The following is a 16,919-nucleotide window of genomic DNA, read 5'->3' on the forward strand; positions in this document are numbered from 1 at the left end:
TAAGTTATACTAGGGACTTGTCTCTGTCCTCAAGATGCTCTAAAATAAACCTAGAAGGCAATGCAAATACAGAAACTTTTACTTCCAAACAAGTGAGATCACAAATAGTTTCTTTTCACCCAAGAGGATATATAAATGGCGAACAAGCACAGGAAAAGAAGTTCAATATCATTAGGTATCAAGGAAATGTAAGTTCAAACCACAATGAAATACCAATACACAGCCACTAGAATGGCTGAAATTAAAGATTAACATACCAAGTATGGCTAAGAATTAGAGCAATTAATAAAAATCCCATACACGGCTGAGGGGAAAAATAGGACAGGCATTTTAACAAACAGTTTGCCAATTACTTTTAAAACTAAATTGTCATACAACTCAGCAATCCCAATTCTATGTATTTAACCAAGAAAAATGAAATCACTATGACCACACAAAATCTGTACACAAATATTCATAGCAGCTTTATTCATAATAGCCAAAAACTGCAACTTGTCCAACACCTGATGAACAAAACTCTGGGAAAGAGGGGCGCCTGGGTGGCTCAGTGGGTGGAGCATCTGACTTCTGCTCAGGTCATGATCTCGCAGTTTGAGAGTTGGAGACCTGCGTCGGGCTCTGTGCTGACCACTCCAAGTCTGGAGCCTGCTTAGGATTCTGTATCTCCCTCTCTGCCCCTCCCCTGTTCGTGCTCTCTCTCAAATATAAAATAAAACACACACACACACACACACACACTATGGGGAAGAAAGTACTATTACACGCAGTAACACAAAAGAATCTCAAAGCATTATGGTATGTGAGAGAAGCCAATCACAAAACGCTTGTATTCTGTATGGATCCATCTGTATGACATTCTAGAAAAGATAAAACTATGGTGACAGGAAAAAGATCAGTAATTGCCAGGGTTAGAGGAAGGGGAATGACTGATAAAAGGCACAAGGAAACTTTATGGAGTGATAGTATAATTATGGTGGTGGCTCCAAGACTTTAAGTTTGTCAAAACTCAAGAGCTATACGCTAAAAAGGGGGAACTTTATGTAAATCATATTTTAATATATCTAATTAAAAATATAATCTACCACAACAAGGATTAACTAAATCTACCACAATAAGGATTAACTAAATCCTGTCTAGCAATCTGAACTAAATCACAGTGCACTGAACAACACATTTTTTTAAGTTTCTTGTGTATTATCCATGTGTCTGGACAGGAGGACCACATATGAACATTCCACTAGGCATCATTTCCCAAAAGATAACTTTCTCTGAAGAGACTTCTCCGATACCATGGGAGGCAGCCCAGACCCTACATGCAAGGACTGTGTGTTGGGGGCACTATCTGCAAGTCTTGACTGGGGTTCCAGCAGTAGCACCGTCACTATGTTAGCCTTCTCCCAAATTAGCACCATTAGCTGCGAACTTCCAGGTTTTTCCATTTCATCTATTAATTCTCTTTATCTTTGGTGGATTATTACTGACTAGACATGGTACTTTTTGTTCTCTCTCCTTCAGAATAACCCATCCTGTCCCAACCCATCATTTTCCTAATACTCTATTTTTTTCATCTCTCATCTTTTTCAATTTTAAGAAATCTCTCACCCAATCGTGGGGCTTGAACTCACCACCCTGAAGTCAAGAGTCACATGCTCTTCTGACTAGGGCAGCCAGTGCCCCAATCTCTCATTTCCACCATAGTTAAATGTGTTCTTCCGACCGGCACTGTCAATACTCACTGCTGCTGCACTTGTTGAATGAAAATGACAGCTTTAGGAATAATAAACTAAGTTTAAACACAGTAAACACAGAAAATTTACAAATAACAGGGATGGTGGACTATGAAATGAACATAAACAACCAGGAAAAAAAAACCAAAACACCTCACTTTTGTTCTAGGAAGTAGCTTTGCTCCTATCTGAGTCCATTCTAAGGAGAAAGTTTGTGAGGGGAGGAGTTGCTACACTTAAATACAAGGCCCTGTGTGTTCAATACCACAGGAATGACACCTGCCAAAAAAGCTACATCAGCACAGGAGGAACCACATTTTCCCAAGGTACATACAGTGAGACACTACAAGAGAAGATCTGGGCTGAGCCATTAAAGACTATGTTTAAGAGGATGAAGAGGACTACACTGGCATAATCTGCTTTACCTGGAGAATAAATACAGTGTACACAATCTGTAAAGGGACCTGGCTATCAGGCCAAATAGTCTGGATTTGATTCAGCTAATAATGAGAGCCGCTAAAAGTTTCTCAGTAGAAATGGAACATAATGAAAATGTTTGGGGAAGAGTCTTAGGGCCGTGGAGTATGGATGAAGTGTCTGGACATAGAGAGACCAAATGGGATGCTTGCTAAGCTACAGTGAGTAGATACCCTCTGGCGCCCATGATATAAAGACTCACCTCACCTCCTTCTCTATCCACATTTCTTCCCCAAGAGTAAATGAAATCTCAGAATGCTCTACATAACACTCTAATCAATCAGAATTGGCATACAAAGTGAAACCTACTTGCCATGTAGGATAAGGATCGGAACAGGATAGTCACAGAAGAAAGGAAAAGAATGACTGGTAGAAACACTACAGAGGAACTTCATTTAAAAGGACTCAAGAGGGAAACAAAAATAATACAAAAACAGGGAGGGGGACAAAAGAGATTCATAAATATGGAGAACAAACTGAGGGTTGCTGGAGGGGTTGTGGGAGGGGGGATGGGCTAAATGGGTAAGGAGCCTTAAGGAATCTACTCCTGAAATCATTGCTTCACTATATACTAATATGGATGTAAATTTTAAAAAATAAAAAAAAAAAGTTAAATTATTAAAAAAAAAAAAGGACTGAAGAGGGGTGCCTGGGTGGTTCAGTCGCATAAGCACCCGACTTCGGCTCAAGTCATAATCTCATAGTTTGTGAGTTCGAGCCCTGCGTCGGGCTCTGAGCTGTCAGCACAGCTCAGAGCCCGGAGCCTGCTTCAGATTCTGTGTCTCCATCTCTCTCTGCCCTCCCCTACTTGAACTCTCTGTCTCTCTCTCTCTCAAAAATAAACATTAAAATTTTCTTTAAAATAATAAAATAAGTAAATAAATAAATGAATAAAAGGACTGAAGAGGGGCACCTGGGTGGCTCAGTGGTTAAAAGTCTGACTCTTGATCTCGGCTCAGGTCATGAACTCATGGTTTGTGGGTTTGAGCCCCACATGGCTATGCACTGGTGATGTAGAGCCAGCTTGCAATTCGGTCTCTCCCTCTCTCTGCCCCTCCCTCACTCATTCTCTCTGAGACTCTTTCTCAAAATAAATAAACTAAAAAAAAAGGACTGAAGAAAAAAAATAATAAAAGGACTGAAGAGACACTTTCACTTGAAACATATGAAACAAAACAAAAAAGAACAAAAGTAGAGTAAAAGCTTTGCTAACTGAAAAACTTAGACAATGATTTTTTTCTGGATAGATGGATCTTTTCTTACATTACTGAATAAATACCAAATTTTGAAAACAAGTCTTAAGAAATCTTATTAGTACCACTATTTGTACACCTGAAACTAACACTGCATGTTAACTAACTGCAATTTAAATAAAAACTTAAAAAGAAATTAAAAAAAAAAAGAAATAGATTATATTAGAAAGAAAAGGGAACAAGATTCTAAAGCCAGCCATGCAGCCAATGATGGGAGAACTCTAGCAAATAAGCTCTGTGGCCTGTTTCCTCACGTGTAAAGAAGAATGAGAACTAAAAATCCACCAGGGCCACTTCCAACTCCAAATCTGTATGATTCTAAACAACTGAGACCTGAGCACCTGGGTGGCTCAGTCAGTTGAGTGTTTGACTCTTGATTTCTGCTCAGGTCATGATTATTCCAGGGTCGTAAGATCAAGCCCCATGTGGGGCTCTGCACCAGGCAAGGAGCCTGCTTAAGATTCTCTCTCCCTGTGCCCTCTGTCCTTCCCTCCCCCTACAATCTTTCTAAAAAAAAGGGGGGGGGATGGTGTCTGGGAGGCTCAGCTGGTTGAGCATCCAACTCTGGTTCAGGTCATGATCTCACGGTTCTTGAGTTCAAGCCCTGAATCAGGCTTTGCATTCAGTGCAGAGCCTGCTTGGGATTCTCTCTCCCTCTCTGCCCCTGTCCCCCACCCACCTCTCTCAAAACAAACAAACAAACATACTAAGAGTTTACTATGTACCAAGAATGGAATGTAACAGAAATTTAGTAATCTCACTTTTTAAGGTACTCTTTTCCCCTTTTAATAAAGAAACAGAGCACAAGAGTGAGTGACTTGCCCCAATCATTCAAACACCTCACCTACAGCCAAGCACTGCTCCAGAAGATTGGTACACAGTAGCAAACAAAATCAAGTTTCTGCCCACACAGAGCTTAAATTTTAGTTACCAAGGGGTAAGCCCTGATTCTACCCTAGACTGAAGTTACCAGATTAAATAAAGGATGCCCCATTAAATCTGAATTTCAGATAAATGAATAATTTTGTCCCATGCAATGTGGGACACACTACACTTTAGTATTAGTCACTGTTGATACAAGTTCAGCTGAGCATCCTATATTTTTATTTGCTAATTCTGGCAACCCCAGCTTAGATATAACTACAAAACCCTTCCTCAATCCTTTTACTGTATCTCAATGTCTCTAATCAGTGACATCAAAAAAGTATTACATTGTACATTGTAATACAGTATATATACGTTAACTCAAACAGAAGTTAACGATGCAATGCATTCTAGTATCTTCTACTCTTTTTCATTTTTCTAAAAATGCTTGTCATGACCCACTAGAGTGATTTTACACTTTATTAAGGGGTCATGACCTACAGTTCGAAAAATATAAAAAGCAATTTAACTTTGTCTTAGGTCACTATTATGAGCACATCAACTAACAACACTGTGCTATGAAATAGTAATGATTCGGTCTACTAAGGCATAGAATTGTAACTAAAAGCCAAATGAAATATTCTTTAGTTCTCATGTCTGTTTTTTGTAATTCTCTCATCTCTTAACTTTCTGTCATGCTATTTTTATTTCTCACTGCTGTCATTGTGTTTGCCTCTAAAAGTTTTGCCTTTCTATTCCTGGCAATGTGTAAATCATGTAAAGTAAAAGCAAATAAACTCTGAAAGAGGCCATGAAGAACTCGGCCCTTTCTATAATCTCCACAAGCTTCAATGTAAAAACTGTAAGTCTTGTCTTTACTTAATTATCAAGTGTATTTCAGTAATGAAAATAACTACACAATCTCCACAAAAAAAGTTTTTGAGACCCAAAAGAAAAATGCACAATTTAGTACAAAACTAGCTTTTTCTTTAACTAAAACTATAATCAAGATTAATTTTGACTATTTACAAAGATAACTGCTAAAAATATTGTTTGATTCATAAAACGCATTAAGAACATAGAGGCAATCAAAAGTATTTGACCACTGACAAAACTGTTCGATAAAGCATCTCATGGTAATATTCTTAAAAGAATACAACATTCTGAAGTTTCTATATACTTAATAAAAGTAAGTCACATTCATTATTACATCACCGACAAGTTTCATACCACAAACTGATGGGATTTACAAAGACACCATCATAGAATTCCATTTTATCCAGTTCCCAAAATGCAGTTAGCTATTAAACATGGTATGAAATTGTTATTTTACAGCCACTTCAAGGCTAATACTATAAGCAATTCACATTAGAATATTTTTAAACTAAAAGGGATACCAGGGGCGTCTGGCTAGCTCAGTCCGTGGAACATGCGACTCTTTAATCTCAGGGCTGTGGGTTTGAGCCCCAAGATGGGTGTAGAGATTACTTAAAAACAAAACCTTAAAAATATAAAAATAAATAAGGGGCACCTGAGTGGCTCAGTCAGTTAAGTGTCTGACTTCGGCTCAGGTCATGATCTCAGGGTTTGTGAGTTTGAACCACAAGTCAGGCTGTGCTGACAGCTCGAAGCCTGGAGCCTGCTTCAGATTCTGTGTCTCCCTCTCTCTCTTCCTGATCAGCGTTCTCTCTCTCTCAAAAATAAGTAAATATTAAAAAAAAGTCTAAAAACGTAAAAATAAATTAAAAGCAATTTCAGGGGTGCCTGGGTGGCTCAGTTGGTCCAGCGTCCAACTTCAGTTCAGGTTTTCACAGTTCTCACGGTTCATGAGTTCAAGCCCGAGAGTTCATGCAAGCCCCACGTCAGGCTCTGTGCTGATAGCGTGGAGCCTGCTTTGAGTTCTGTGTCTCCCTCTTTCTCTGCCCCTACCCCACTCATGATCTGTCTCTCAAAAATGAATAAACATTACACAAAAACAAAATTTTTTTAAGGAATTTCAGATTTTCACATGATCTCAACTGAAACTAATTTTCAGCAAATAAAACCTGAGGTTAATAGTTTTGACAAATTTTCATAAGCAACCCCAGACTCATAATACCAAGCCATTAAAAATAATACAACCAAGGACTTAACATTTAAGTTGATTTCATACCACATATGCACAAAATTACACGTATTTTTTAAAAAGATAAAGAACCAGACCTTCTATTTTACCGAGCCAAACCTCAAGGTTACAAAAAGATATCTTGAAGGTCAAGGACTGCCTGTGGTTGTCGCATTCTGTAAAATGCACAGCATGATCTTGTTTACGTCTAGGTCTGTGTTTATTTAAAGAGAGGCATATAATAAAATTCTACAAATAAGTTGCTTTGGGCAAGTCCCCTAACTTTTCGAAGCTTAGGGTTTTTTCCCTTCTACTTTAAAATAAGATTTTCTGTTATTTCTTCATCCTCCTCTAAAATTCTAGAGTTTTAGGAGAGAAACATTCTTTTAAGCTTATTTATTTATTTTGAGATACAGAGAGAGTGTGAGCTGGGGAGGGGCAGAGAGAATCCCAAGCAGGCTCTGCAGGGAGCCCTGCCTTGGGGCTGGAAACCTTTAGGTCATGACCTGAGCCAAATCAAGAGTCAGATACTTTACCAACTGAGCCACCCAGGCGTGAGGGAAATATTTTAAAAGACAATATATACTGTTGAATCCAAAACAGTATGTACCATTTGATTCCATCTTGTTTATCATATATATGTTTATAAAAAGTCTGAAAAGATGAACTCCAAACTTCCAACAGTAGCTACTCAAAGAAAGATTGTGGATGATTTTAAAGAAGTTTGGGCTTTCTTTTTGATTCTCAGCAATCTTTTCTACAATGAGTATTTACAACTTACTATTTTTCAAATTATAAGAGGCAGAACTTTCAGATATAAATGAGGCAGTACCTGTAACAAGACTGTTTCTCTTACTAATTTCATGAATAAATCTGTTCTGGGGTGCCTAGGTGGAACAGTTAAGTGTCCAAGTCTTGACTTCAGCTCAGGTCATGATCTCATGGTTCGCAGGATTGAGCCCTGCATCAGGCTCTGTACTAACAGCACAGAGCCTGCTTGGGATTCTCTCTCCTTCCCTTCTCTCTCTCTCTCACAAAATTAAACAAACAAACAAACAAAAAGACTAAATCTATTCTGTTGAGTCAACATGGATGGATCTACAGGGTATTATGCTAAGTGAAATAAGTCAGAGAGAGAAAGACAAAGACCATATGATTCCACTCTTAAATGGAATCTTGAAAAAAATGAATAAACAAAAAGCAGAATCAGAACTATAAATATAGAGAATAAACTGACAGTTCTGGGGGGAAGGGGGGGAAATGAAGTCAGTCACAGGAATAAAAAGAGCATAAGGAAAACAGTCGATGATATTTTAATAGTGATGCAATGGGACAGATGGTAGCTATACTTGTGGTGAACATAGCATAATGCATAAACATATCAAATCACTAAGTTGTACACCTCAAACTAATGTGACATTTTTTGTCAACTATGCTCCAATTTTTTTAAAAAGGTAAAAAAAGAAAAAGAAGAAACCTGTTCTGGACACTGGTTCAAATACATCTCTTATCTCCGTTATACTCAGGCAGCTTAAGATCCCCTGCAGATCAGCGACCACATTCTCTACAAATCTTCCTATCACAAAGTATGAAATTTTATACATATATTAAATATATATAAGAGATATAAAAATCTCTTGAATTAATTGGCGTTTTAAATAACAGGGAAGCGGTTCATGACACAAAACTGCAAATCTGCTTTGTTTGGCAAGCACCTCAATGGAAAATACTACTATTGTACGAAGAACATTCAAAAGCATAAGACATTCTTTTTGAGTAGAAAAATATACTTTAAGGATATCAGAAAACACATTAAGATACAGCTCGCACTTCTCCCAAGCATAAGCAATGCAAGGAAACGTTAGGAGTTCAAAATTAAAATTTTGAACGTTAAAATTCTAGATTAAGATGCTACAACCTTTCAAAGGCTTGATACCAGCTTCACATTCACTGATGAGTAAATTTTCTGACAAAAACATCCCTATTTTTTAAGACTAACATCTAAGGAAGCAAAAAGACCTCAAGAGGAAAGAGCTTTCTACTTTTTTTATTTTAGTAACACTCTTGCTAAAAAAGACCACTGTATTGACCTAAAACATTGGTAGGGTAACAGTCATAGATGACCCAGATATGCTTCACAACAAACCAAAAACCAAACAAACAGAAACAAGTACATTCACTTAAAAAGATACAGTAGCAGACAGGCCTGTTAATAAGCTCTATTTACATGTCCACCAAAGTTGTCACGTTCATTTGAAATAGCTACAAAATCAGGGTTTTGTTCAGGCTCAACTCTTTATAGGATACCAAAATACTATCACTACCCAAAATAGAAAATTTTAATTCCAGGGAAAAAAATCTTCTAAAAACTTAACACCTTTTTCAAGGTATAAAAACACACTTTGCTCGGGGCACCTGGGTGGCTCAGTCAGTTAAAGCATCAGACTTTGGCTCAGGCATGATCTCACCGTTTGTGAGTTCAAGCCCTGCATCAGGCTCTTGAGCTGACAGCTTGGAGCCTGAAACTTGCTTCTGATTCTGTGTCTTCCTCTGCCTGCCCCTCCCCTGCTCACCCTCTGTCTCTCTCAAAAATAAATAAACATTTAAAAAAATTTTTTTAATTAAAAAAACAAAAACAAAAACACTTTGCTCTTGTCTAAGGAAATCCTCAGCATCCCAGAGACTGGAAAGCAAGTGCTTTCTGGTGAATGCACTAACCTGCCGTCCTGGACCTGAGCTGTGGCCTCCAGCCCAGTTATCCCTCTCCTGCAGACGTGGCTTCCCCCACAGCCATTTCTCTGTTCTAATGGAGTGTTGCACAGCCTTTAGTCAATTGGAAACGTTTGTAGTAAGAACCAAGGACCGGTTTTCTCTCTGACATCTATGAATGCCTTAACCTCCTTGATTCTACATTCTTAAGTCCTAGTTAAGTATTCTTTTGAGAAGGAGCAGGGGAAGGGGCAGAGAACCCCAAGCAGGCTCTGCTCTGGCAGCTCAGCCCACCTCAGCCCAATGCAGAGGATCATGCCTGACCTGAGCTGAAACCAAGAGTTCACATGCTTAACCGACTAAGCCACCCAGGCACTGCAGTGCCCTATTAGCCTTACATCTCTCAACGGTGAAACAGTTCAATGAAATAAGAAATAACCGGAAAAAATAAGAATTACAAAATAAAAACACACTTTGCCATGGTAAAAGTAAATTCTAACACAGCTATAGGACCAAAAACAATTTTTTTTTAAAAATCAGTTCCTCCTTTAAGTCAAAACATATGGCTATTGAATAGTTATGATATGAGTTAACATCCCCTGTGTAAAATTATAACGGTCTAATTAGACATGGAAAATACACCATGAAGGTTTTGACTTTTCAAATGCAGTATCTTTAAGTAACTACAGGATTATTTTTTTGACAAAGATAGACAATTTGATGTAGGTGTTTGCCCAACTTAAAAAGTGTATTTTTTCTCTAGGTACTGAGAATGAAAATTAAGCCAATTAGGTTAAAATAAATAAGCCCTGGGGCGCCTGGGTGGCGCAGTCGGTTAAGCGTCCGACTTCAGCCAGGTCACGATCTCGCGGTCCGTGAGTTCGAGCCCCGCGTCAGGCTCTGGGCGGATGGCTCGGAGCCTGGAGCCTGTTTCCGATTCTGTGTCTCCCTCTCTCTCTGCCCCTCCCCTGTTCATGCTCTGTCTCTCTCTGTCCCAAAAATAAATAAACGTTGAAAAAAAAATTTTTTTTTAAAAATAAAATAAATAAGCCCAGTAGAAAACCAAAAATGTACACCTTTCAATAAATAGCCTTCTATAGCTCACCTCTGATGACCTAAATGCCAATTAATTTTTTTTGGTCCAACTACAAATTTCGTTATTATCAATACACACGTAAAAGAATGAATTAATAAAGGATGATGCAGTTTAAACCTTATAAATTACAAATGGGGCCATATGACTAATTAATCTAGATCAAAAGCAAATGGCTAACTACCTCACCTTCAAAACTTTGTTCAAATGTTACCTGCTCAAAGAAGCCTTGCCAACCCATTTAAAACTGCATCCCACTTCCTTTCCCCACATTCCCATATTATACCCTTAATCTGCTCTCCTCTAATCCCCCATAGCTCCTACCTAATATCAGATCTAGTGTGCTAATTTAATGTCTCTTGTTTATTGTCTGGTTCATTACGTTAAATTGTAAACACCAGAAAAGCAGCTATCTTTGTTTTATTCACTGGCATATCCCAAGCACTTATAACTGCCTGTACGTAGATTTTCAATAATTTTATGTGTTCAATGATGTCAAAGTTTCTAGGCTCTTCTAAGAAATATTTTAAAAGATGAGTATCTTGCAAATATTTAAGTGGAACATGATGAAAAATTACACTATATTGCAGCATAATTTCCAAGTTGCAATGCCTTCAGAGAAAGAAGCAATGAAAGTACTAAGCTGAAAATTACTAAAATAAGTTTTTATTCACATTTAATCCTGTATCCAAAGAAACTGTAATGTTATATTATTTAGGATTGGGAATGGGGTAACAGAATTGTAAACCCACTATTTTTTTAAATAGGGAAGAAAATGTGGGAGTAGAAGAGATATGGGTTAGCCAGTGATAATTCCCAATAGTGCCATGAAATTATATAAAAGTTAACAAAGATAGCTTGGTCATTGGCTAACAACTAATAAAAAATACTTTTAGATGAATAAGGGAGATTAACAACAACAAAAGCTTCAGAACAAGTTTCTCAGAACTTTCATTCCTCTACTTAGTAACTGAGTCTTTGGAAGTATGAGCACAATAGATAAACCATGTATCCTCATTAGTGTTAACAGTTACTGTTTTCAAAGCATCTTCCCATATATTATTTCATTAAGTCCTCAGAGAAACCAAATTCAAACTCAAGTATAAATAATCAGGTAGCTAACACAAGCACTTAATAACGTATTCACTTGACAGTAAGTGCAACTTTTCCCTTGAAAATCCCCCACAGTGTTTGACAAAGAAACCATTCTATAGAAGAGCCACCTTCTTGGCAATGGAAACTAATACAAGTCCTCTGAAGAGTAATATGGCACAGCTAGCAAGAGCCATAAAAATCTTGAAGCCCTTTGACCTAGTAAAAACCACTCCTGGGAACTTTCTCTAAGGCAATAATTAGACTGAAGCCAAAAGCTATTAGTATAAAGATGTTTACTGCACCACTATCTAGCATAGTAAAGGTGGAAACCCAAATTCCAACAATAGGAGAATGGTTAACCAAAAACCTAAAAAAAGTTTGTAACACAATGCTAAGGAGAAAAAAACAACACAAATAACATACATAATCGCTAAAGCCACATAAACATGAAAATGTAAAAGGCAAAAATAAGAATTAGATTAATGCAGACTTTAATATTATGGGTATGTTGTTCTAATATAAAACCACCTTCTAAAACATACATGACAATTTAAGACAGAATGAATTTTTGAAAGCCATGAAAATCCACTATTCAAGTTAAAAAAAAAAAAGTCAAATATGATGAAATGTTATTTAAAGACGACATGTGAATTTCTAGACATTCAAGAATATTTTACTACTTTTCAACATGTCAAACCCAAAGCTGCATTTTCTTTCCTCACCTTTGGCCCCAGATACGTATTTTAACTGCTGATACACACAAACGTAATGTGAGGAGACTCTAGAAATTGTAATTAATTTACAAAGAACCCAGGAACAATAGTTCAAAATCAAAAGGAATTCTACAAGTACCTTTAAAATCCTGTATAAGAATAAAAACATCTCTTACCTATCAAAATGAGTTAAGGGCCAGAATCTATGTCTCAAATAAAAGAACTTAAAGCAAGGAAGAATTTAAATTAACCTTGGATATTCGTGAAGCCTCACGAAACAGAAAAAGATCTTTGGTACTAAAACATTCCATATTTTTTTGATCACTTAAGCCACTCCGGAACAAATTCTTTATTATTAAATTTTTAAGCCTAAGGAGAGCTGATGCAACTTAAAAGCGTAAGTATTATTTTTCAATTATTTGAACAAGCTGAATATATCTGCCAAATTTCTGAGACCTAAGAAGGAAAAAAAAGATATCCTTTTCAATAAAAATTATGTACAAAATTTTTCCATTTTTCACTATGGATGCCAGTGAAAAAGGGAAACGGAATTACAGAATCCTAAGTGAAAGAGCTGGGAAAATAAGCACTTCATCTGAACTAGTTGGACTAGGTTAACGTTTGTGGGTGGTTCAGAGAAGGGGCGACTCTGGGTGTGTGGGTAGGGTAGAAGTAAGAAAACCAATGTTGGCCCTTCCCCCTCCCTAGAAGGAAGCACAATTCCTTAAAAATCAGCTCGGATTCATCTTGACGGATAACTTCTCCTATCATAAATGAGAATTCTTTGGAAATAGATTGCTGAAAACCTGTTTTCAAAAAGAGAACTCAGTGCATGGAATTAAAAAAAAAAAAAAAAAATCCTCTCACCCCACCTTCTAAAGCCCAGGATGTCTGTCTAGGGAGGACCCTCGTCGTCGAATCTGCCAACCCCGCCTAGGCCTAACGAAGGCACGGTAGTGCCGGCAACACGGATGGGCTCGGGGCACAAGGGAAATGGTCTTGCGTGCCCTTGGTGAGCTCTGGCGGCACTCCCCAAGTTAAGGACACTGGCCACAATGGAATGGAGTCTATTGACATTTGCTGCCCCGTTTGAACACTAAGCATTTTTTCTTAGTTCGTGAAACACGAACTGACAACCACCACCACCACCCCCCCCCCCACACACACACACCCCCAACAGGCCTTCCCGCACAAACACACCCTCCGGAGTCAGACCCGGTTAACTGAGACAACACAGAGATCCTAGTCCCTACCACAAACCTAGGTGCATGGTGGGGGAAAGGGGGAGACGACGCAAGTAAACACCTGCATTTCTGCCTTTAGGAACGCCACCACGTCCCCAGCTGCAATCCCTCTCCGCTCGAAATTTCAAAAATTGGGGTGAGGGTTGGGGAAAATGCACCGTGCCCGCTCCCTGCCACCCACCACCATCCCCTTATGTCCCCAATCTGGCCTGGACTTCTGACGCACGCCTGGGTCCGGCCCTCGCCCACCACTATTCAAAGGCGCCTTCTCCTCGGCGGCCTCGAAACAGCAATGCGGATCGGCCACCACCCGCGGCGGAGAGGCCTTGCGGGGGAAGGAGGGAGGCCGGGAGGGGGCCAGGCACTCCCCCACCCCTTCCTCAGGTGGGGGAGGGCGGAACGCTGCGGGAGACTGCACGGAGCCCGACGATTCCAGAGGCGTCCGGGAGCCCCCGCCGCCGTGTTAGATTTAAATGCGGAGGGGTGCGGGGGGCCACTACCCGCCTCAATCCGGTTCTTCGACCTTTCCCAGGACAGAGAGTGGGGGTGCTTGGGGGCGCTTCACAGACCCTACTGATTCCAGATGAGCCCCGTGGCTACCCCTTTAACGGACAGGGGGGACGCTGCCCTAACTTTCCCCCCTCCCTCGTTATTCCCCAATGGGGGAGTTGGCAAGTTTCGAGAGACTGAACCAAAACCTAAAGACCATTCCACGTTAATATTTAAACTGCGGGGTGGGGGCGCTTCCCAAGCATCCCCTCCATGTTGGGGTTAAAGGAGGAACAGAGACTGACAAATGCTGAGACCTGTGAATCCCTCCCAAACACTTAAATGGAGAGGGGGAGGCTGCCCAGTCCTTCCATCTTGACCGTTTGGGGGAGGGGATGTGGATGTTGCTGGAGACTGGACACGACCTGACATTCACGGAGGGATCCCGCAGCGGCCCCCACCCAAACCCCCGGGCTCCAGAGGGGAGTGGGAGCCCCACCCCCACTGCGGGCCCCCAGCCCACCCCACCAAGCCAGGCCGGTCACGGGGCGGGGACGACGGTGTGGGCCGCGGGGGAGGGGACGCGAGGCCCAGGCTCGTCCAGGCCCGGAGCAGAGGGGGCTGGGGCGCGACACCCACCTGCCCAGGCCGGGCCGCCCGCCGCCTGCGCTCGCCGCCGCCACCGAGGAGGAGGAAGCCACTGCCGAAGACGACGAGATTGAGGACGGCGACGGCGCGGTGGCGGGCGACGTGAGAAGGCCGCCGCTGCCGCCGGGCTTACGGGCATTGGCAGCCGCGGGCGGCTGCTGCTGCTGCTGCTGCTGCTGCTGGGGCTTCAGCGACATGGTGAGAGGCCCATACACCGGCCCGCACGCCGGGCGGGGACAGCCGGGAGCCGGGCGCGCCGAAGAGACGCCGGAGCGCGGCGGGGACGCGCGGGCGCCGAGCGGGGAGGCGCGGGATGGCGCGGCCGGGGGGGCGCCCGGGCCGGCGAGAGGGAGAAGGAGAACGACGAAGGGGCGGGGAGGCCCGCTGAAACCGAGGAGCCGCCGGGAGCCGGGCAGGGACGCGCCGCCGCCGTTGCCGTTGCTACCAAAACAGTCTGAGGCGGAGGGAGGCGAGCGCTGCCCGGAGGGAGGGGGGCCGGGGCCGGGCGGGGGAGGGGCGGCGGAGGGATACGGGCCCGGAGCCGCGCCGCCGCCGCCGCCCCGCCCGCCCCGCCGCGCCGGCCGCGGGAGCGAGCGCCGCCCGGGCCACCTGGCCGCGGCGAAGCGGCGTGGCTCGATGGCCGCTGCGGGGCCCCGAGGAGCTGCGGCCGCCGAGCGCATCGGGGGTCGGGCACACAGAGACGCCGCGTGGCGACGCCGGGTGGGCGCGGTGGTGCGGGAAGGGGACTCTTTACCGGAAGTCGGAAGGGTCGGACGGAAGCAGAACGTGAGACGACCCCGGGGCCGGGAGGGACACGTGAGGAGCGGGCGCCGCGCTGGGCCGCATTCGCGGGGGTCGGGTGAGGGCCCGGCGGCCGGCCCGGCCCAGATCCGCCCTCCTCGAGGCGGGTCTGCCCTTCGGGAGGGCGTGTCTGTCTTCGCCCTCGGGGCCGGCCTAGTCTAGAGGACGGGAGGGAAGTGTTTCTTCCCCGCCCCCCCAGTAATCTTTCAGTGTTTTCAGACTGCTGGGAGAGTCCGTGTTTACCCCCACCTGATGCAACCTCCAGCATGGACTGCGAGTCCTTTCAGGGCGGAGACTGTCTTGCTACGTAAGAAGCATCTAGAACACAAGCATCCCATAGTTGTCTTTGTATCCCCAGCACCTGGCACACAGTGGGTTCTCACCGCGTTACTGGATGTGTAAAGGCAGTCCTTTTTTTTCCCTGCCAAGACTAGCAAGTTTGGAGTCGAGCAACCTCCCTGGGCCACCCACATCTGGTTACCTTTACCCTACTTTTTCCACCCCAGCAACATAGTAGCCAGAAAGCTCTTTTGGGTATCTGACCTTCATTTGAACCCATTTTCCCTCACTTGAACTTCTTTTTTTCCTTATTCATGAGACTCAAAAGGAAATGTACGTGATTGGTAGAGCTATGGATAATGGGGTCTCCCGTGGTGGAAACCGAGCAGACCTCACAAGAATGTGCGAACTTTAGACCTTGACCCCTTTAGAAGTTTTACTTTAACTTAGATTGCTAGCCAGCACAGTAGCCCACTTTTTAAGTGTTGCAATTAAACTGGAAGCAAACAGATAATTTTTTTGAGTGAAGAATCTAGGCTTTTAAGTAAAATTGCTTAAGGAAATGATAGGGGGGAAAACACCAAAATTCCCCCTCAACTTACCAGAATTGTCAGATAAAGGTAAAGACATAGAAAAACTTGGGAGAATGATTAAGCCACAAGTCTCCAGTAACCAAATGGAAATTAATCTCCTAGATAGTCCAGGCAAAAATTATTATATTCTACAAGTATGTGAAATGTAGGAAATCAGCTTTATCTCCCATCTGAAGTAAAAAGAAGGTTGACAGGAAAAAGAAAACTATTCTTTTAAGCCAACAGTTGCAAAATCCTTTAAAATTTAACCCAAAGGAAATTGAGATGAAAAAAAAAAAAAAACGGGGGGGGGGGGAGGAAATAGAAGGACCATAATAGAAATACAATCAACTTTCTCTGGTTTAATGATTTGATAGTTAACCATGTCTGGAACCAAGATCCCAGAATTAAGTCTTAGGACCAAACTGCAGACAGGTGGGAGACTGAAGGGAGTGGAATAAGAAAACCTGAAGCTGACAGCTGAACTTGATTTGGTTTAGGCTTAAGAAATCTCCAAGTTTTCACCCACTATCGTTGAAAATATATTTAACAATTTATTGAGGTATAATTTTCATATTACAAAATTTACCCATTTTGTTTACAAACCAATGATTCTCAGTAAATCCACAGAGTTATGCAACCATCACCATTAATTTCAGAACATTTCCATCACCCCAAAAGGATCCTTACACCCATTTGCACTTACTCCTGGTTCCCATTCTCAGCACCAACAACCACTAATCTACTTTCATCAGATTTATCTATTCTAGACATATCCATATAAGTGGAATATAACAATAGGTGGTCTCTCACTTAGCATAATGTTTTGGAGGTTTATCTATGTCATAGCA

The 16,919-nt window shown here is 42.1% G+C and overlaps 1 protein-coding gene across 7 annotated transcripts in view; it reads right to left on the reverse strand.

Moving 5' to 3' along the window:
* Positions 1-15,237, reverse strand: part of ATXN2 (ataxin 2) — a 121,435-nt gene extending 106,198 nt beyond the window's left edge. For 3 of the 7 annotated variants that reach the window (XM_047088115.1, XM_047088114.1, XM_047088113.1), the window contains exon 1: positions 14,408-15,237. In XM_047088115.1, coding sequence (XP_046944071.1) covers positions 14,408-15,096 — 689 coding nt within the window. In that variant the 5' untranslated portion in view covers positions 15,097-15,237. The remainder of the gene's footprint in view (positions 1-14,407) is intronic. The other 4 variants (XM_047088120.1, XM_047088116.1, XM_047088117.1 and 1 more) reach the window with 4 other exon arrangements.
* Positions 15,238-16,919: the final 1,682 nt, after the last annotated feature.

The sequence above is a fragment of the Lynx rufus genome, unplaced genomic scaffold (assembly GCF_022079265.1).
Source record: "Lynx rufus isolate CCGP_SWC_20201006 ecotype Redwood Valley unplaced genomic scaffold, mLynRuf1.p SCAF_24, whole genome shotgun sequence".
Classification (NCBI taxonomy): Eukaryota; Metazoa; Chordata; class Mammalia; order Carnivora; family Felidae; genus Lynx; species Lynx rufus.